This window comes from Ochlerotatus camptorhynchus, unplaced genomic scaffold (assembly GCF_037179485.1).
Source record: "Ochlerotatus camptorhynchus isolate MF236.1 unplaced genomic scaffold, CSIRO-AGI_Acam_v1.1 ptg000077l, whole genome shotgun sequence".
Taxonomy (NCBI): Eukaryota; Metazoa; Arthropoda; class Insecta; order Diptera; family Culicidae; genus Ochlerotatus; species Ochlerotatus camptorhynchus.
The window spans coordinates 350860-373118 of NW_027040567.1; the positions used below are offsets into that span (position 1 = coordinate 350860).

The 22259-nt window shown below is 36.5% G+C and overlaps 1 protein-coding gene across 2 annotated transcripts in view; it reads left to right on the forward strand.

The window, feature by feature from the left end:
* Positions 1-22259, forward strand: part of LOC135697691 (orexin/Hypocretin receptor type 1-like) — a 346064-nt gene that overhangs the window by 230001 nt on the left and 93804 nt on the right. For both annotated transcript variants that reach the window (XM_065217465.1, XM_065217466.1), the window contains exon 4: positions 11979-12117. In XM_065217465.1, coding sequence (XP_065073537.1) covers positions 11979-12117 — 139 coding nt within the window. The remainder of the gene's footprint in view (positions 1-11978; positions 12118-22259) is intronic.

Consider the following 22259-nt stretch of genomic DNA (forward strand, 5'->3'; position numbering starts at 1 on the left):
TGAAGAGTGAATTCCAAAATCAAAATAGGAGCAACATTCTACACACACACACACCTTCAAAATGAGGGGTGTTCAGGTTTTTTAAATGCAAAATTGAAAGAAATACGTCAAGTTGATATTGACCAAATTTTGACCGTATCACCCTTTATTTAAAAATCTGGAAATATACGTGGTCTGTCTGTGTATCTGGCAAGACGACTAAAAATCTGAAAAATCCAGATAAATCTGGAATACTATTACTTAATCGATAAAATAATTTGAAATTTGTTGAAAATATGGGCATGGATCACAGGATTTGTTATCAAGATGTTTTCAATGATAACTAAATCAGTCAATTTTATGTTACTGTTATAATTTGTGTTATGTTGGCTGCTTATTCAACCACAAGGATAACATCCCAAGTGACATTGCAAGTTGTATAGTGGTTTTAATGCATGCTACAAGTCTAAAGCATGGTCTACAGATCCCTCATAGAACCAAAATTGTTACTTAGGATATTCAGTTATCAAATCTTGATAACCGGGTATCAAAACTTGTTATCAATCTGGTACAATTCTTTGCTCGGGCCCCAACACTGTGAGCATGCAGATAGTCGATAGTAGACGAAACAAGTTGAAGTTGCATTCGGCTCCGATCTTCATCAGATCGAGCAAAATAAAATCTAAGTAAATATGTACCAACTTGCCAGGTTTAATTTAAAATCAATCTTCGACATCTTGAAAACGTCTTTGCAATATGTTGACTCCTTTGAACCTCCATGCATTTGGTAATCTCCATGCATTTGGTAATATATTTCTTTTTACATTTCACATAAACCGATGAAAATTTTCCTCATGATAGCTTTACCCCCTCCAGGGATGGATCGCGCTTTGGAGCTTCGTTCTTTATTTTAAGTATAGAATGTTAAGTACAATTGAATTTTCAGTTATTCCATCTTAGGATTGATAGATTATTGCAAGTGTTCTCCCGAAATTCAATTGGTCCTAAAGGTTTCTATACTGAAAATAATGAAAGATGCTCCAAAGAGCGATCCATCCCTGCATCTTCCCTTCGAAGACCAATAAAGCGGTAAATTAAACACTTCTCTATTGGCACCCTATTGTATACGTACGTCGTAATATTATTCCGAGCATACGTGTGCACCGAGTCGGAGAAGGGGAGTTTTAAATCGAATATAAGAACCGCTTACCAAAGTCGCGCTAAAATGCTTTTAGCTGGGAATATCGTTATTTATAGTGATTACAGTCCACCTCGTTCCGTTTCCTGCGCTATCGCTGCCAGATGGGAATTCCTGGCTAGGGGCAGAGCCGTACTCAGGATGTTTTATTAGGTGGTGAACTCGCAGTTTTGCGCTCTTGTGTCTCTTTGCAGTTCGGCTTTAGACTTCGTGCGAATAAGATGTATAAATTGAGAGTGCTACAACTGATAGTATTGAAAGCAAGTGTATGGGTTTCGGTCCAGTTGATTTTTTTTTCGTGAAGTAGTGTGACGGTATTCATACCGCGGAAAAATGGCGGAAACAGAACTGAGAAAGAACTCGCTCCGGGTTCGTTTCGAACGAGGAAGTCCAGAACCAACGGATGCGGAAATATTCAGATTTATGAAGACAAAGATGATGCTGAAATGTGAGAAATTGGTGTCTATGTACAAGGACAGAAGTGAACTCTCTGTGATCATAAAGTTCAAAATGGAGGAAGACTTGAAGAACACGCTGAGGAATTTGCCTGGTGAATAAGGGGCAGCAAGGAGAAGGGAGCGGAATGGTAAATCTGAACCTTTTGTTCCCAAGGGCACCGCCGCTACAAAAGCCAATCGGTTCTGGAGAAGAGGGTCACAAGGATGGGGAAACAAGTGGGGAAATTGTGGCTGTGGAGCATACAGCTACAGTTGCAGATAAACCTCAAACTTCGGAGATCGCTAAGCTAACCACAACGGATGAAACGCAACTCACCGATTCGGTGGCTCTCACTCAAGATACAAGCGGGGAAGGAGTGAGTTCTGGTAAACAACCAGAGGTGCCGTTCACTAAGGTCACGACGAAAAGAGGGAGAAAGCAGGCAAAGCAGAGGGGTGATAAACCGAATGAGCGCTCAGATTCAGAGCAATCGACTACAGAGTCTGACCACCAAGACATCCGAACCTTGGCGGTACCATCGTTTAAAGAGCCGATTAGTGATGCACTGGATCGGTTCACTAGAAGCAAGACGAAACACATCAAGTTGAGCCAATCAGGTGAGTCCAAACCAACTACCGATGCAGGCATAGAGATGCCAGACCATGACAATGATCCGAAGCAGCAGACTATTGATTTGAAATAAGATAATTTAAAATGAACTTTGTTTTGAAAATTGGTAGTGTGAATCTTAACAGTAGCACAACAACAGTCAACAAGTTTTTATTGAGGGATTTTATTACTAACAATGATATTGATATACTTTTCTTAAAGGAATTATGCTATACCAACTTCTCGTTTATTCCATCTCATAATGCTCTGATAAATATAGCTGACTATGGCTCTGGGACCGCCATTTTGATAAGGAATACCTTTACTGTATCTGAGCCGTTATTTGATGCGAATGGTAGAATTTCTTCAGTCGTCGTAAACAGTATCAACTACGTTAACGTGTATGCGTATTCGGGTTCGAACAAAAGAAAAGAGAGAGATAATTTGTTTTTGAATGATCTGTCTATACCTACATCTCAGTAAACCATGCGTCTCCACTAATATTGTGGGAGGAGATTTCAACTGTATTTTGAATTCATTTGATTGTATTAGTGAAAATAAGAACCATAGTACAGGGTAGCAGCAGATCCTGAATCTGATGAAATGGAAAGATGTAGCTTTGTTTCGGAAACAGAATGTTTTCACCTTTTTCAGGGCAGGCAGCGCTTCTAGACTTGACAGGTTTTATGTACCAGCTACTTTTATCGGTAGTGTGCTCGATTTCAATACCGTTGCGGTTCCTTTTTCGGATCACTGTGGGATTTTGATGAAGATTCAAGTTTCAAAAGATGACGTCACAGGTAGGGGTAGAGGGTATTGGAAAATAAATACTACGATACTTGCAGATGAAGATGTTTCTATCCAATACACATTCGCGTATGAATCGTGTAAGGCTAGGCATGTCTATGTGGCCGATGTTAATAAATGGTGGAATGGGGTTTTTAAACTTAAAAGTCGCCAGTTTTACAAAAATAAAAGCTGGGAGCTTAATTCACAAATTTCGAGTGAAAAAAGTTATTTCTACTCTAAATGTATCGAATGGATGGAAAAACAAAGAAAGGGAGAGGAAACTTTATTGGATATTCGTGTAATTAAATCAAGATTAATTGAACTGGAAACAAACAGGCTTAGACACTTGAGTAATCAGATAAGCGATAATAATATTTTAACAGGTGAATTGATGAATATGTATCAAGTAGCCACACAGGTAAAAAAACAGTCTAAAACAAACATTCTCAAACTTCATCATGAAGGTTCAGATGTTACTGATCCCAATCAACTTAAATTGAAAGCAGAGATAGAAATTCTCACTCAGCTGCACGATAAGCATTTCCTCACTCAAGCTACTTTTCGGTGAGTTGTGAACCGTTCACATTTTCATCTCTCCTTTTTCACCGATAATTCATTATCCTCTCTCATACATAATCCGAAAATATCTCTCTTCAAAAACCAACGAAAATACTTTTTCATCACCCATTTGGCTCTGAAAACTACCAACAGCGAAAAAAATACCACCCCAAATTGTTCGGTTCCAATCCAATGTGATGTTAACAGTTGAGGCTTGGAAATTCGCCGTCTCGTTTGTTCTTCCGCTGATTAAATGGTTGACGGAGTGTGCCGTCATCCTGTGTTATCCATTTAAACACAGCGGCAGAAGGAAAGGGTTAACGATTTCACATAGCCTCACCTGTTTGCATTTCGTTCGTTTCAACCAGTCCAGCAGATTTTTTTTTTATTTCCTTTTTATACCTTCTGTCATATCATAAGGGTCATCCATAAATGACAATGCAATTTTCTTAAGAAATTTTAGACCTTCCCCTCCCCCTTCGTGGCGTTTTTTTCTATACCTTATGCATGGTCCGTTACAAATGTTGCAACCCCCTCTCCATTACTCCTCAGATTCTACGTAATTTATGGATGTTCCCTAACTTTTGTTTTGGTTCTTAATTTCGGATCGTCGTTGGCGTGCGGAAAGTGAATTTTCAGGTGTATGAACGAAGTGAAAAATCATTATCGGCATCAAGAATTCACTGAAAAAGAAACGATTTATCTGCCGCTTATGCTCTCCGAAAAAAATAAATCGCTGTTGCTTTTCTGGCGAAAACTGCTGTGAGCGTATAATATTCTCTCGCTTCTCACATTCTCATCTATTTCTCCTAGCAGGTGAAAAATGACGTTTCTCTTCTCAAGTAGGCGAAAATTTCGATCTCTGATTGAAAGTACATAATTATTTCTCAGCCTGTTTCAGTCCTATAGATCAAATTAATAATGCTAACGAAGAAGAGGATCCAATTAAATATCAGTCAAAAAAATTAAGTCATGATGAAGGTGCCAAACTAGTACAGCCCATTACTATTGAAGAGTTCAAAACAGTCCTGAAAGAATGTTCCAAAAAGAAGTCTCCAGGTCCGGATGGATTAACATATGAATTTTATATGAAACATTTTGAAGTGATAAAATATGACTTGCTGAAATTGTATAATTCATATCTTTCCGGTGCCTTTAGGCCAAGCAAAGGTTTTGCGGATGGGATAATTACATTAGTTTCCAAAAAAGTTACTTCTTCAACTTCTTTGGATGATTTTCGACCAATTTCGCAGTTAAATTGTGATTATAAAATATTTACGAAAATCATTGCCAATAGGATCATGAATTGCCTTAGTAGTTTATTAGGGAGCGGCCAAACAGCCTGTTTAGCTTATGCATCTTGCGTTAATAATTTGAAAGATTTAAGGAAAATTCTAACGAGAGCATGCGAGACCATAAGATTTAAAGCTTGTTTGGTAAGCATTGATCTCAATAAAGCGTTTGATCGTGTTAATCATGCATATTTGTGGAAAGTTCTGAGAAGTTTCAATTTTCCTCAGCAGTTAATTGATTGTATAAGAAATTTATATGAAATAGCTTACTCTCGAGTCTTAGTAAACGGTTTTCTTACAGATGAAATTAAGATAAATAAATCTGTACGACAGGGTTGCCCTCTAAGTATGGCACTGTTTGTACTTTATATTGAACCATTGATTAGAGAACTAAATGAAAATATTTCAGGATTTTTTATTTATGATAGATTTATAAAAGTGATTGTTTACGCCGATGATTTTAATATTGTTATCCGTACGGATCAGGAGTTTGACTTAATGCTTACCATTTTTGAAAACTTCTCAAAGTATGCAAAAATCAAAATTAATTTGGTTAAATCAGGATACATGAGGTTAAACAATGTAAAACTTGGACCACAGCTGATTAAAGAGGTTGATTATTTGAAAATATTGGGTATCCAAATACATAGAAGTTGGTACATTACAGTAAATACCAATTACAATGCAATTATTAATGATATTAAACGCACTCTTCAAATGCATTCAGTTAGAAATTTAAATATATATGAAAGATGCAGATTGCTGAATACATTCATTTTATCAAAGCTCTGGTATCTTGGTCAAGTTTTTCCTCCATTGAACCGTCATATAGCACAGATAAAATCCGCTTGTGGTAAATTTATTTGGCATGGATACATTTTTAAAGTACAGCGTAACCAACTGTACTTGGATTTTTCGACAGGAGGTCTAGGTTTAGTTGATCCAGAGTCAAAACTTAAGGCGCTCTTCATTAAAAATATAATGTATAATTTAGATAACGAAGGAAACTTTAGACAAGAACAATATTTACTCGAACTCAAAACACCGATGAAAATTACCAAAAATGCAAAAGAATGGATTGTTGAGGCAAAAGAGCTAAAAGAAAAATTCTGTTTGGAAACGACGAAATTGCTATATGACTATTTTGTTGATTCAAGAAAGGTTATTCCGAAAACTTATTTGTATTTTGTAATACTTGTTTATTTAACATTATTTTATACATTGCATGACTAGTAAATTAGTTTTATTTCACATTTTTAAAATCTCATTATATCACTATATAACTATCATTATATAACTATAATTTTCATTTCTAGAAAAAGTTGTCCTGTAGATCCTGAAGGACCAGAAGGTGTATCAAATAGCTTATCATTGTTATTTACTTTTTATTTTATTATAATATAATATGAATTTAGCCGGTTGCTTTTGGTGCAGCTCCACTTGGTTATTTGGCTGAGATCATTCCTTTTTATTTATTTATTCAGTAACCCCTCCCTATAGTTTAAACATCAATTCAGCTTATCGTTCACCAAAACGAACCTTGCTGCAAACCCTACCCTCTTACCCAACATCCCAGTGACTCCTCGTGGAAGTGCAGAGGATTTCTCGGCTTCCATCAAAGCGAGTGTCACGTCAACACATTCTAACCCATTCCTTTCTTGACCTGCGTTCAGGCGCGGCTGGCGCTGGTATTGCCTAATTTGAGATCACCAGTTTTTACACATTGAGGATGATTGCTAGTCCCAAGCATCGTCTATTGGTTCTCTGTGTAATTACAGCTGATCTGGCAATAACAGAGTAGCAACCGTGGGCGGTCAATCATGCTCATGCTCATGCTCATTCAAGAAAGGTTATTCCGAAAATAGAAGGTAAAATTGATATTGATTGGTCTATAGTATGGGAAAACATAAACCAAAATTTCATTTCTATGCAAGATCGTGCAATGGTTTATAGTTTTGTAAATGATTTGATACCCAATCAAATGAAACTCGTGGCCCACAATATTAGAAGTGATGAACTATGCAAGAGATGCGGAGAATTAGATAACAACAGACATAGAATAAAAGAATGCCTTGCTTCTAAAAAAAATCTGGGAGTGGTGTAGTCAGATTATAAGATCGCGCTTTAATTTTGTAGTAAACGACATTGAAGACATTCTACTATTTAAAATAAATGAGCGTTCGCAAAAAAGTAAAGCAGCGCTTTGGCTAACGATGAGGGTGGTCGCTTTCAATTTGAGAGTGATTGAACCATCTTTGTTTGTATTTAAAAAGGAACTAAGAGAGATAAGATGGAACAATCGAGTTAATTTTAGAAAACAGTTTGGAAATAGTTTGAATATTTGTTAAATTCTAGTTGTGCTACTAATGGAAAGCTAAAAGAACATTTTTTTTCCTCTATTTGAGAGATTTTTAGCCATAGGCTAGTTCATCTCTTGAAGTGCTAAAAGAACAATGAACAAAATGTTAGGTTAAGATAGGTTAAGTTAGGCTACGTTTCCCTTCCCTGTGTGTGGGTGTTTGTAAATATGGATGTATGGATGTATGGGTGATAAATAATGAGTGGATATGAGTGAGTGTACATGAACGAATGTATATTATCCCCAAGTACGCCGCGGGCAATCGGTTTCCCAAGTTAACGTAGGTTTTAAGTTAATTTAAGAAAAGTTAAATTGACAGATACAAGGAAAAAAGATAGATGAAGAAGAAGAACAAAAAGTGAAAGTTGTAAAACCGTTTTTTGTAATATTCAATCATTTTCGTCAATAAAAAAAAAAAAAAAAAAAGATGCTCTCATCACATTCTATGACGGTAGCGTAAAAGAAAAAGAGGTATCGCAACAAATTAACAAATTCTCCTGTTTTGTGTTATTGACTTCATTGATGTTCAGCCAAAATTGAAGAAGCCCTGCGATCTTCGTTGAGGTCATCGGAATTTCGTAGAAGCTAAGGGAGTATAGTGACGTGGACTTTTAGAGAACTTCGATCATATTCACGAACTTAAGGTATCGGGTATCAATGAAGTCCTCTGTATATATGATTTTTGTTGATCAAGTTGCAGTTGAAAATGAAATTCTAACATTTTATCAATTAATTTATTTATTAACTAACATTATCAACCAGGTCTCTACATATTCGAAGCTCCAAAATGAACTCGAGTTTTGTTTCTTTCAAACAACGTATTTAACGCATAGAATCAACAACGCCTAGCTAGACTATCAGCACGAAATAAAAATGAAAAAGAAGCACGCTTAGAATGAGAGGCTGCCTGTGGATTTTCTCGTCGTTGCTTTGCTCATCCCTTTCAATGCAAGTAGCGTCGAATATCGAGTTGAAATGAAGCCTCATTATGGCTTTCAATTACCTTTACCGACACTGTCAGCTGCTCTAACAATTTGTTTAATATGCGTTATGAAACATTGTCGCTACTTTTTTTTAGATAAACATGTGGATGGAAGATAAATTAAACATATCTTCAAGTGTTTTCACGTGAGAAATGTATTAAATTTATATTTTCATTTTCTGTCATAAACGTCGGTTGATGTGCTTCATGAGAGACAAAACTATCAAAGTCGATCGACAAACAATCGTCTAGTGAATAAACGACTTGTTGACGATTTGATTCAACTGCATGTTGAATAATACTTGCATTATTTTTAATAATAACTTCTGTTCACACAAATCTGGAGAATTTATTCAACCACAACACATTGAACTATTGGTGTTGTATAAGGTATGTCGAGATGCTGTTATTCGACTTATATGAGTTGTAACAGAGCTTATTCGATAACATTTTTGATTACTCAGTGTTGATAAGACATCACTGCTTCCCCTTAATTAAAACAGTGATGCTCTGTATACGCTTGATTCTCATGTAAAGTAACGTTTAATTAAACATTATTATACATTTATTAAACGATTATTCAACTGTGGAAAATTAGCCCGAAAATAAGAGAGACGGGGAGACAGGAATGGGTGTTATTTTTTCTTTAGAAGTGATTGTTTTCATTATTTCTGCCGTGGCACGTACCACACAGATATTAGAAAATGAACTACATACACATCTCATTGCATGGGATTTGAACCATGGACCTTCCCAATCACCAGCCGCTTGCCTTGTCATCTGAGCTATCCTAGAATTCATCATAAGGGCAGCTCAATAATCAATAAAACCTTGCTTGAAAGTGAATACCTATCAGCACTCCCGATCGCAACTCTAGCTCCTTAAAGGCTCTGTGGGAATGATTAATTCATTCATCGTTGTTTTTCATGGGACCAATGTTAATTCCAAGGAAAGGATGATCGGTTATTTTTTAAACTAGATCAATGCATTCATTGTCGTGAGTCATGTGATCGATGATTACTATTTAAATTAATTAGGCGTAGAACACAAATAAAAAGAGGGTTGAACTTAGGATTAAACTCCCGACCCTCCATATGAAAAGCGGAAACGGTAACCACTACTCTACTGATTTCGTCTTGTTGTTAAACTGAACAAGTGTTGTGGAATAATGAATCTAATACGTCGTTTATAAAGCATTTACAAGGCATGCGATTAAAACATGGACGCATAGTGGTTTAAGAGCTATTATGCTGACTGTATCCGCCTTTATTCAGCAATATTGTAAAGCAATGCAGTGAAATCTAATAATGGAGCTAGAGAACATTTAGTAGGCGTCTAATAAAGTATATTATTAAATCAATTGAAAACAGTCGAAGTAAAGCGTCAATGTATGTGCAAATTACACTTACTCAGTTTGTTATTAGATCAAACTTCTGGTTTTGAATCAGGAAGACAGTCAACGTTTATAAAGCTTTTAATAAGTAATTTAATCATATCAGAGCAAAAAGCAAAATAAGGGCGCATCTATCGATCTCAATGGGCTACTCGTTTTATCCAGCATTGTACACTGTACTACAGCATTGATTCAATATATACACGGCGAATGAGAACGACGCAAATTTGAGTTTAGTTCACTCATAATCGCCAAAAGTGCAGGAACTCAGCGATGAGTTAATTTGCCTCATGTTTTCCCAGGTTTTTCCAGGATTTTCCAGGGAAAAATTCCCGAATTTGAGAAAAGTAAAGATTGGATTCACTCAGTCTATTGGTACTACTCCGAGACTGAATAAAATTTTCGTCAATTTCTTCATTTTCCGGCAGATTGTTTAGCTTTTCCACAGGAGACCATGAGACAAATTTTACTCATCGCTGAGTTCCTGCACTTTTGGCGATTATGAGTGAACTAAACTCAAATTTGAGTCGTTCTCATTCGCCGTGTATATGCTTATTTGTGACTCTGAATTGTTTGTTGGGGAGCGCTCTTCGCTCGTCCGCTTCCCGAAGCTTGAAAGAAACACGAATAAAGCGACGGGAGAAAGAAAGACAAACGATTGAAAATTTGTTTGTAGCCGTGCGAAGCTGGTCGACTTCAACAGAAAAAGAAACCTAGCAGTCTCTTCGTCGCATCGATTTCGTTGATTGAAGCTGATATTTTACGCTAACATTATCGATCAAACGATTTTCAAACAGAGATTGGTCATGGTAGGGTCACAGACAAACAGACATAGCACTCGCAAGTTGTTCATCGAACAAGCATTTAACGGTCAATTTAAAAGTATCGTAGTTGGTAGTACCGTCACCTGTGGCGCGCTTAGTCAATTCCCTTGCGTTTGACGTTTACACACTACAGCCATCTGTTCAGCGTACTACCCACCACAGTGTACTCAACAGATGGCGGTAATGTTTTTGCGACGATGTTTTACAGTGAGAAATATTCAATGTGTTATATCTGTTTGTCTGTGGTAGGGGCTTCAAAATTTATTTTGATCATACTGTTAGATAAAAAAAAATCTTATTTAATTTAGCAATTTTTACACTCCTCAGAATTATTTTCAGTGACAAATACTGAGTACGGTGCTGGCTAGGGGAGCTGTATATATATTGTTGTTGTTGTTGTTGCTGCCATAGAGTTTGGGGAGAAGGTACGGGAACATTTTGCCACATCGTCTGCGTCGTCTAGGGTGCAATTCCGAAGCAGCACGTTCAATCTTCTCCTTGGTTTCGCAGTGGTTCCAAGACGAGGTGATTGTTGATTATAGACGACGGATGCTGGCACGGGTGGAGAAATCCTATACCAAACTCAAATAGCTCACACGGATGTGGGTGGTTACATTCCCGTCACGAGGCGATCGTGCGTTCTGATTTTGACTTGAGCAAAAGTTTAAATTCAAATAATACAAGAAATCGTATATTTTTATAGGAGTTTTATATTCGTGTATTCAGTGGGGAAAGGGGGATGGGTAAGGGATCGAGGACATTTGGAACAAACGAGAAAAGTTGTGCCATTAATCTTACATTCGATTTTCCCACACGAGTTTACAAGTTTATGGCGTCTGAGGGAAAATGATTAAATTTATTTTTGGATAGAAGATTCAGAATCAAGTATGGAGTAGGCAGTTAGACGGGAAGTTTCTGCCATAGGTGTGACATATGAAAAATTAAGTTAAATTCAAAAAGGGAATGACAGTTTCGTGGAAGACCGTTTACGTTTCAGAATTATTAGAAATTTATTGAGCAATACTCTCAACTAACCTTAGTGTTTGTCACACAATTATGGAATACAAAAGTGGTGTACAGTCTTATGCAGCTCTCAGTTCAAAACTGAGCTCAAAGAACACTCCCTCCTACTCTGCGAGGCGTGTGACACTCTGTCACTAGTGAGGTGAGAAAAATCACGTCGTGCAAATCAAATGGAGAGTTACACGACTTGCAGAATAGGTCTGACTATGTTAAAGCACAAGAAGTTCAATGTGATTTCAGTATATCCAATAACATCAGCATAGAAACTTTCGAAGAAGTTTGACGGTTGCCTTCAGAATGTAACAGAAAGCAACATCAATCTTCTGATGCAATCGGTTTTTGTTGCCAATCAAGAGAGCCATTCTGACGTAGGACACACATACTCATACCCACAAAACCACTTCAGAATCGGATATCCTACAACAGTTAACTCAATGATTTGGTCATTTTTCTCGTCACTTTACGTATTTCCCGACACAGGAGGAAAGTTTTTTGCTAACATCAAATATTTTTCTTTCGCTTCCTCCGTTTCAGACCTTCCCGAGTTCCTAGTGCTGACGACACGTCGAAAAAAGCTGCGCTTCGACATCAAGCTCTTCACCCAATGTGTGTCCACTTGGGACAACGAGAAGGAGAAGACGTTCTATATCGTCAAGTTTGTGTTCCTTTACTCGTAAGTATGCTTCACAACCCATTTTGCCACATCACATATCAGTCGAATGGAAACTTTTCTTTTTTTGTCTCTTGCTCTCCACTTTGAGTGCATGCTGGAATTTTGCAATAAACCCTCACTCTTCCTCTTTCCCGTCCAACACTCTTGCCTTGAAACTAGAAAACTACTACCCGTTTGTGATTTCCACTTTGGTGATCCAGAAATCCGATTCCCAATCCCGACGGCTGCTATTCTCCATTAAGAATGAAAAGTTTATACTTTTTCCCGGTCCGGTGATTTCCAATAAATGTTCCCTCGTTGAAATTGAACGGTGCTGAGGTGCTCAGTCGTTAAAGGGACGTTATTTCTATAAAATTGTGAATTGAAAGCTCCGTTCTCGTCCGTTCCCTAACGTCAACCTTGTGAAGTAATTCCAAGGAAATTAATCCATTTCGTAACGACAGAATGAAGCCAGTCTCATGTCCACATTATGAATACAAAGTCGTCAATCGTTTCCCTGAGGCAGTCATATAAATCAATCCTTTTTCAGAAGAAATGAAAACAGATGGATATGCTCCTCCAGTAGTGATGGAAAAATTTCTTCACCACGAAACTTGCGAAGAACGTCTACCCTAAAAGGGGTGAACAGGATAGGAGTATCTGGTTCATGGAAGATTCCAGCCACTTGAAACTGTGTAGCTATGGTACTTGCGTGTTCAATGAAATTAGCTTATTATATTATATCTGGTCTCTTAGCTCGTTCGTGGAATCATAAGGGACCGTGCATAGATGACGTAGCATATTTTTGAACAATTTAAGACATCCTCCTCTCCCACGTTACGTATACGTCACTCTACCCGAGCAAAGTCCAGCATCAAAATGACAGCAAATTGAAATCAAGTTTTGATATCAACATCAAACTGAAATCATAATTTAATTTCAGTTTACGCAATTGACAAATTCGATACCTACCTAATTTTGTTTTCATTTTGCTGTAAATTTGCTCTTCAGAAATATGTTGTTGCGTAGCAAAACATCAAATTGAATACTTGTTTTGTTATCAACAGGAAAAATGGATATCAAATTCAGTTTTCAGTTTGCTCTCACTGATAGCAGAAATAGTTTTCAATGTGATGTCACAAGAAGATTTGTTTGCTCTCAATTTTGATATTTTAACCGTTAAAACGACCAAAACGACAGCAACTTGAGTAATCATTATCAGCGAAATAACAACATCAAATTTAGATTTCAATTTGATCTCAGACTTTGCTCGGGTAGGTGATTAAAATTTGGCCTCTCGCGGCCTTGATGATTCAAAATTTTACACAGTAAGGTATGGGAGAAATTTTTTTAAAGCGTATGCTTTCTGAATGCAGTACCGTAAAATGGGGTAACTTTGATAGATTTTTAAAGTGTATTCTAAACATTGTTTTCAACAATTAAAGTTTTTCAAACGTTTTATTTTTTGATATGTACTGAGGATCCTGAGAGTCAATTCTTTATAAATTATAAATTATAAATTTACACTCTATTTTTATTCTTGTGGTAAGCGATGGAAAACTCCAAAAAATCCAAAATCAGGAACGGCCGAAAATCACTGCTGATCTTGAGATCAGAAAATCATGGCTGATTTTGTCTTCGCTGATCTTGAGAGTAGCAAAATCACAAAGCAGAAAATCAAGGCTAATTTAAGCTTTGCTGATTTTGAGGTATCAAAATCGCCAAACGGAAAATCAATACCTTGCTATTACAGTTAAAGTAACAAAACGACATCCGCCGCCATTTTTTAATCCAAGATGGTGGATCAAAGTCCAATGTGGCGGCCTACGGACAGCGATTATGAATCCAAGCCCGCAATTTTGGAATTCAAGATGACAGACCAAAATCCAATAGCGAATATGCATCCAATCTCATGCAATATGTATATTAGACTGATGCAAATTTTGACATTTTCGCTCCACAGTGCTCAAACGGTTCCAAATCGGGTCCTGATTAGTCTCCCAAAATTTGAACTCATTCGATAAGAAACTGACTAGGCACAAACCATTTGAAGTTTATATGGAAATTACTATAGGAAATATATATATATGCATCTAACAATTTACCATATTGCTCTGCTTTAAAAAATGATAACTGAGCTCGAAGAAAATTTTCTCAGCTACAACTTTGTCCTTAACCACTTTTCAATATAATGTAAGCATCAAAAGTTATCAATAATTCAAGCCACTAATGTCTTACGATTATGCTCAATCAACTGTTCAGCAGGCAACATTGGTGTTTCTGGCGCTTAGAATAGAGCACAAAAATCATGGCTACTATGTCATACTGCAAGATACAGTGTTGCTCACAAAACAGCTGCTTGATCATGCCATAAGATTATCAATCTCTTAAACAATTAATAACAATTTAATTTGACATTTGGCTGAAAAACGTTATTCGGCAAAGTTGTAGCATAGAAAATTTTCCGTAAGAATAGTTATAGAAATTTTCGAAAAAGCAACATGGAAAATGGGTAGAAGACAATAAACAAAAAGTTTGGATTTCCCATAGTAATTTCCATATAAACTTTAAATGGTTTGTGTCAAGTCAGTTTCTTTTCAAATGAGTTCAAATTTTGGGAGACTAATCAGGACCCGATTTGGAACCGTTTGAGCACTGTGGAGCGAAAATGTCAAAATTTGCATCAGTCTAATGTATATCTACCGAATAGGCTGCTAAATCTATGAAAAAAGGAAGAAATTTTGTTTTCTAGTGGGTAAAATCTTATTTGGTGTGCAGTCAATTTTTTTCTAAATAATCCATTCAAATATCTTCCTTATCCAGGAGAAATATCGAAAATCGGTTCAATTGTACTAAAATAATGAATGTTAAAATTTCATAATACCAGATCTAGACGTTTCATGCATTTTCAAGACATTTGGCATCAACAATTTCAGGGTGTCTACTCAATCCAAGGAATCAAATTCCCTGAGTTTTCCAGGTTTTTCCAGCTCGGATGAAAAAAATTCCAGGTGCATACAAATTAATCACATATTTATTTTATCTATTTATCCATCTGGAATCCCTTTTATGTACTTATTGATTTATGTTATTTTCGATTGTTCAAACTTGGGCGTTGGTACTTATAAGTCGGCACAGCAAAAAAGTTATTGAATATTACAGCAGAACAGATGCACAACCCAAGTAACAAGTCTGGTTTTATAAGGGTTCTGTATACCATTATTTAGACTTGTAGAATGCTATAAAACCTCAATAAAACTTGCAATGTTGCTTGGGATAGGTTGTTTAATATTAATTTGTTCAATTTACGTTTAGTAAATGCACCAATAGTGGAGGTACGTTAGTACAATGTACTTCTATAGCGGCTTAGGGAGACTCTATAAGCCACCATAGGAACACATTGCACTAAAGTACCTCCACTATTTGTGCATTTATTCTACACATAATTTGAGAAAAGAAATTATATCCATGGGTGTAATATTGTATTTGGTTTTTGCAATCACATTAGCTATTCATACAGTAGCATGCATTACGTCAATCAATAGTACATTCTTTTTTGGTATTTGTGTAGTATTTTTTTAATTCAAGAATACACATAAAAGTAAGAAACCTGTCTATACTATTTCGATAAAACGATATATCAAAATTTGATGACAATACGCTTTCAAAAACAAAATATCATTTTGATAATATGTTTGAGTCCAACTCTGTTTGGAAGATCTAGACAGAATAAATAATGGTTTCAATCTCTTAAGATCCGTTAAGACTATCTGATTTTTTGGCCTGATTTTGACCGCCGCCATAATGAAAAATCTGCTCGAATTTACTTTCGACACACTTTGTCGAACCCCCCTGTTTGCTGGTGTTCACACTGCTTGCACATGTCGAAAGAACTGTCAATTTAGATTTCAAAGCAAAACTGTATCAGGAATCAAAAGTAAATACTTCCATCATGAATTACCGGAAAATTGCTGGTAGACGTATTTGCTTTTATTATTTTAAATAAAATGAGAAGGAGAAGGTGAACTTTGTGGAGCAGGAAATGGTTGGTCAAGAGGAACACCGGCAGGGATCTGGCTCATCTTGTCCTTCAAGAGCTGCGATATGAAGATGAAAATGGATTTCAAAACTTCGCCAGGATGTCGATACCAACTTTCGACAAGCTAGTGGGAAAAGTTCTCACTAGATCTACATGATTCCTTGAGTTCTGAAAATTTCTGTTAACAACTTAATTCTGCAAGGTCTTCAAACCGTCTGACGTCCCTGAAGTTTTGTTTCTGTTCTCCGGTAAAATTTCTTTAAAGATCAACAATCTTTACTGACGATCTGCAAATTTCTCGGTAGTTCTACAGATTTCTTTGAAGTTCTATGTATACTTCAGAAGTTCTGCAAATTTTCCTAAAAATCTACAAAGTTCCTGAATCCCTGAAGATTTAAGATCCTTGAAGATCAATTATCTCTGATGTTCACAAAATTTCTAATACCCTACAAACTTCTCGAAAGCTCTGTAATTTTCTCTGCAGATTTTCATGATTCAATGAATATCTGCAAATATTTCTGAACATCTATACAATTTTCTAAAGAATTAAAAGATTACCTAGAAATTTTTGAGCTTTCCGGACGTTATAGGAAGTATTCTGAAGTTTTCTAATTTTTCTGAAGCTGTGCAAATATCTGTAAAGATCAGCGAACATACCTGAAGTTCTGTAAATGTCTCTCAAAATCCAAGAACCGCAGTAAAATTCTGAAAATTATTTAAACATCTGCTAATTTTTGAGTAGATCTACAATCTACCCTCTGAACTTTTCTGAAGTTCCTAAAATTTATTTCAAATTCTGTAAAGTTTTCTGAAGTACTGTATTTCTGCTCTAAAGATCTACGAACTGCCCTGAAGTTCAATAAATTTCACAGCAGACTTCCTAACTTTTCTAAAGTTCTTTAAATTTCTTTGTGGATTCTTGATCTAAAGATCGGCGAACTTTCCCAAAGATCTGCGAGTTTTGCTGAAATTTTGCAAATTTTTCTAAAAACGTACAAACTTTCTGACGTTCTACAGACTTCTCTTAAGGTCTACGGACTTCTCTGAAGTTCTTTAGATCTATCAATTTCCGACTTCCATGAAGTTTTGCAAAATATTGTACTTTTGTACTTCGCTGCGATTTGTTTTTGGAATTGAGGTGCTTTTCTGAAATTTAACGAATTTTTCTTAAGATCTTACATTTGTGTGAAACTGTGAAACGTTCTGTAAAATTCCTGCAAATATCTTTAAAGTTCTGTAAAGTAGTCTTAAGCTCCGTAGCTCTATTCCCAAGATCTACAAAAAAAAACTCGAAGCTCAATACATTTCTCAGTAGATCTGCAAACTTCTCTGATTTTTTGTAAATTCCTCTCGACTTACCCTGAAGATTTGAAAATTTCCTTCAAGATTACCCAAAGTTGTCCAAATTTATCTGAAAATATTTGAGCTTCCTTGAAGTTTTAAATGTATCTCTCAAGATCTAGAAATTTTCCTGAAAGCGTGTAAATATTTTTTTCTAAATCGCCGAACTTCCCTGAAGTTCTGCAATTTTTACTGAAGATCCATTAACAATTCTGAGATTTTTTTCTGAAGTCCTGTATTTTTTTTTTTTTCAAAGTTCTGTAACTTTGTTCTGAAGATCTACGAACTTTTCTGATGTTGAATAATGTTTCGAGGATCTCCAAACTTCTGTGAAATACTTTATATTTCACTGTAGATTCTTGGACTTGTCTGAAGTTATGCGAATTTCCCTGAAGATTTGCAAAATTTCGCTTATAGTTTTACAAATTGATTTGAAATTATTTTTTGCTTGCTTGAAGTTTTGAAAATTTCTTTGAACATTTATCTGAAAATCTACGACCTTTCTTGTGATTTTGTATTTATGAATTTCTGTTAATTACTTTTAAATTGTTTGTAGTTCTGTTCTCAAGATCTACGAACTACCCTGAAGCTCAACAAATTTCTCAGTAGATCTCCGACCCTCTCTGAAGTTCAAAAAAATGCTATGTAGGCTCTCAGACCTGCTGTCTGGCATGCTTATTGTTATACAATACATGCTTCGTATGCTTCCTTTTGACGGTTGCCAGTCTCTCTTCTTCGACTGTTTCCGTTTTACGACGATTTTGATCCTCCACATACAAATCAGCGAAGAGCGAGCGTGACAAGACTCTCTGAATGAACTTGTCTCGTTCGCACACGTTGTCTTAGCTGTTAGATGATTGTCAAGTTCAGTGCCCTTAAGAAACGTTTCGAGAAACTGAACGAAAAACTTCTTTTGAATTACGAATGAAGTGATAATTGGAAAATTCCCTGAGTGGAACCAAAATTCCCTGAATATTCCAGGTTTTTCCAGAAAAAAATAAAATTCCCTGTAAATTCCCAGTTCTCCAGGTTTTTTTCAGGTAGTAAACACCCTGAATTTATACCGCCTTTGTGAAATTTTCGAGACGAAAAAACCACAAGGGACAGCCCTATGGGGTTGTACGCAATGGTGACGCAGAACTACTTCGTCTTATATAATAAATCTTATTTGTTTACTGCAGCAGAAGCTTGTGTTTTGTGTAGGAATAGGAATTTGAGCGGGGTTCTCTCTGTTTATACTCTATAGTATGACGCGATTGACATAGATGGCCCTCAGCGGCTCACGAAGAGCTACTGATTCCGATCAATAGCTGTGCGGCTTCTTCTTCCATCTATGGATTGTCATGTGTGCTGCAGCCAGCCTTTCGTTGTGAACTGGAGAACACCACCACTCACCACGCGGTGATTGAATAAATACCGTTTGGTGAGACCGGAAGGAATTTAACTTTGAAATCTGTGTTAGGGGAATCGATTCTCGCAGGCAATCGGTGATTATTTCAATTATCATAGCAACAGTTGCAAATACCAATTTTCAAAAGTGACATTTTGAAAAATGATAAAGTCTTAATTTTAACAGATTCGTAGAAAAAAATTCTATCGATTGGCGTATTAAGAATTAATATCCATCATCTCTGGATCAAAATCAGACCACTTTCATGCCGCGACCAACGTTGCCTTAAAGTACATGGTATGTTAGATTTAAACATATCTAGATAGAGCTGGAATTAGGCGTAACAGCTTTTGTAAACAATGACTTCTCTCGATGATTTTTAGGAATTCAAGGCACGCCCACGCAAACGAACATTACCGTCGGGTAGAGGAAGCCTTAGTCTACCTGATGATGACCCGATTGACCACCACACACGGTGATTGGAACTGAATCCGATCAACGGTTGAGGCCAGCCTTGGTAGCTAGCTTCTTGGAGGGAGCCTAAAATTTGTATGGTTATATCACAAACGAAGTGACAGACGACTAACTGGCGAAGAAATCCATTTAAATAATGTGGTTCACTGTAATAGAATTTTCTTGGAAGCTTGTGCCATCATCTACCAGATGGGTTAGTTTTTTTGTTTTGATTTGAACAAAGTTGATTTTGTGTACAATGATTCTTTGACAGTGTGCAAAGAGTGCGTATTATTTTGTCATTTTTTTATGTATTTCAGTTTTGAGTAGAGTGAAAGAGATAGAACCAAAATATTCTAGTACATTTGGTGAAAATGCTACTTCAATCCAATAGTAGTGTTGCCATGTGGTACAATCCAGTAGTAGTGGTGTTGCCATGTAGTACACTGAAAAATTGAAATAGCAGGTTAGTCACCAAAGTTTTCGAGCCGCTCCGTCTGTCACTTCGTTGTTTGTGGTTATATTGCTAAACGACGTGTTTGGGGTTGGTTGGTTGGTTACACAATTTGTGGAATAGTTCAATCATTTGGGTTATCTTTCGGGTATGGTAACTGTTTTATTGGGGTTTCATTGTGCGCTGGAGAACACCACCACTCACGCAATGGTGATTGAATAAACATCGTTTGGTGAGACCGGATGGAATTCAACTTTGAAATCTGTGTTAGGGAAATCGCATTTCGCAGGCACTCGGTGATAATTTTAATTATCATAGCAACAGTTGTACCAACCGGTGGAAACTAACGACTTTAAATTGGCTCACTACTTGACTAGCCTATTGGTCCCAAGCAAATCGATTAACGTACCCCATTCTAGTAGAAATTCTAGTACTGCACTGTGTTTGTTTTTATTCGCTATGAAAGTTTGACAGATAAAATGAGGGGTTCGAGGATTTTCCTATGTATCGAGAGGTGCATCGATTAGCTTGGGACCGAAGAGAGTACCAGAGCTGAGCCAAAAAGTTGAGCACGTTTTTTCGGGATCTTCTAGTCTTAGAGTTGCCTGTATGGTTGTACATTCGTGCAATTTTCAAAAGTGACATTTTGAAAAATGATAAAGTCTTAACTTTAACAGATGCGTAGGAATATTTCAGCTCGATTGGTGATAAAATTATTGGTCCAAGGGTACTGAGTTATTAACGTTTAAAATCATTCATAATTTTGTTACATGTTCCATTTTCGGTTTTCACTAAGTGCACCCCCCAACGACGTAGTCCTACGGCAAAAATGTTTAACTTCGACCCTGTTCCGCGATCCCAAAATGGCGGCAGATTTCGATTTTCCACTTCTACTCATCGAGCCCATTTCGTAGATACCCATATTGCATGGGTTTAGATGTATATTCGCTGTATGGAGACCACCATATTGGATTTTGGTTCACCATCTTGGATATGGGAAGCCATCTTGATTTTTTAATCCACCATTTTAATTTCATCCGGAATGCTGAAATGAATTTCTGAATGTCCTAGACTCAAGAATTTAACATATCTTCTAATCCTATGATTTTCGATGATTTTGATCGTGGTTGATATTGATGCTAGTTGATTTTGGGAAACGAAAATCACAGCTGATGTTGGTCGAAACTCACGGGTGATTTTTGTGCTGATGATGGCTTGTGATATTGGTGCCTGTGATTTTAGGTGATATTGATCTTGAAAGATAGCTGATTTTGATTATCTTGATTTTAGTCAACACTGCTTATGACCAAACATTAGTATTTTGATTTGGGGTATGGGTAAAATTCAATTTAGTTCAAGAAATATCAAACCTTGAATGAGTAGGGGAAATTGATGTAATGTCGGCCTAAATGCCCCTAATTTGGGCTCATACATAAATTCAGCAATCGACTAAATTTTCAATAGCGACCAAAAATATCCATTTGTGCCGTCCAAATGACGCGTTCATCTAGATAAAATTGATAAATAGCAGTTTTTTAGCGATGAGCCCAATCTTAGATCCATAGACCAACATTAGAGCCATTTCCCTTATATTAATGAAAACTCTATACCCTATCAAAGGTAATGCCTTAAGCTATAAAATGGAACCAATATTTCCAATTCAGAAAAAAGTACAGAGAGTAAATTTAATCATTATGTTCAAAGTTCCCGCATAGTCGAAGATACCCCGTTTTAAGGAAGTTAAAATTAATTTGAGTCTTAGTGTGGAGGATAAAATGTCAAAATCTACCTCACGATCATTAAATATTTGAAAAATAAATATAATAGGGGAAATGGCTCTAATGTTGGCCCATGGACCTAAGATCACTAAAAATCTGCTATTTTTCCATTTTATCTAGATGAACGCATCATTGGGACGGTACTATTGGATATTTTGGTCGCTATTGAAAATTTAGTCGATTGCTGAATTTATGAATGGGCCCAAATTAGGGGCATTTAGGCCGACATTACATCCATTGAAGTGATGAGTCATTTTTAAATCCAAGATGGCGGTTTCCAATTTGACAAAAAAGTGGAAAATGCTGATGGCGACTCATCAATATGGATATTTTTGGAATCGGGGTGACGTCTAGAATAGTTAGAATTGGGGTGACGTGTAGAGGCCGGAAATAGATATCCGATGACAATTGTAAATCTAATATGGCGGATTTCGGTATAAGCAATGTTTGAAATGCTGTCAAATACCCATCAATATCGGTATTTTTGGAATCGGGATGGCGTCTAGAGAATGAAAATGGATATGCGACGCCATTTTAAAATCCAAGATAGCGGCTTCTTGTTTAATAAGAAGTTGGAAATTCTATCTAATACCCATACATATATTTTTTTTAGAATCGGGGTAACGTCTAGAAGCCGAAAATCGATATCCAAAGCCATTTTGAAATCCAAGACAGCAGCTTCAGATTTGAGGAAAAAGATCAAATTTC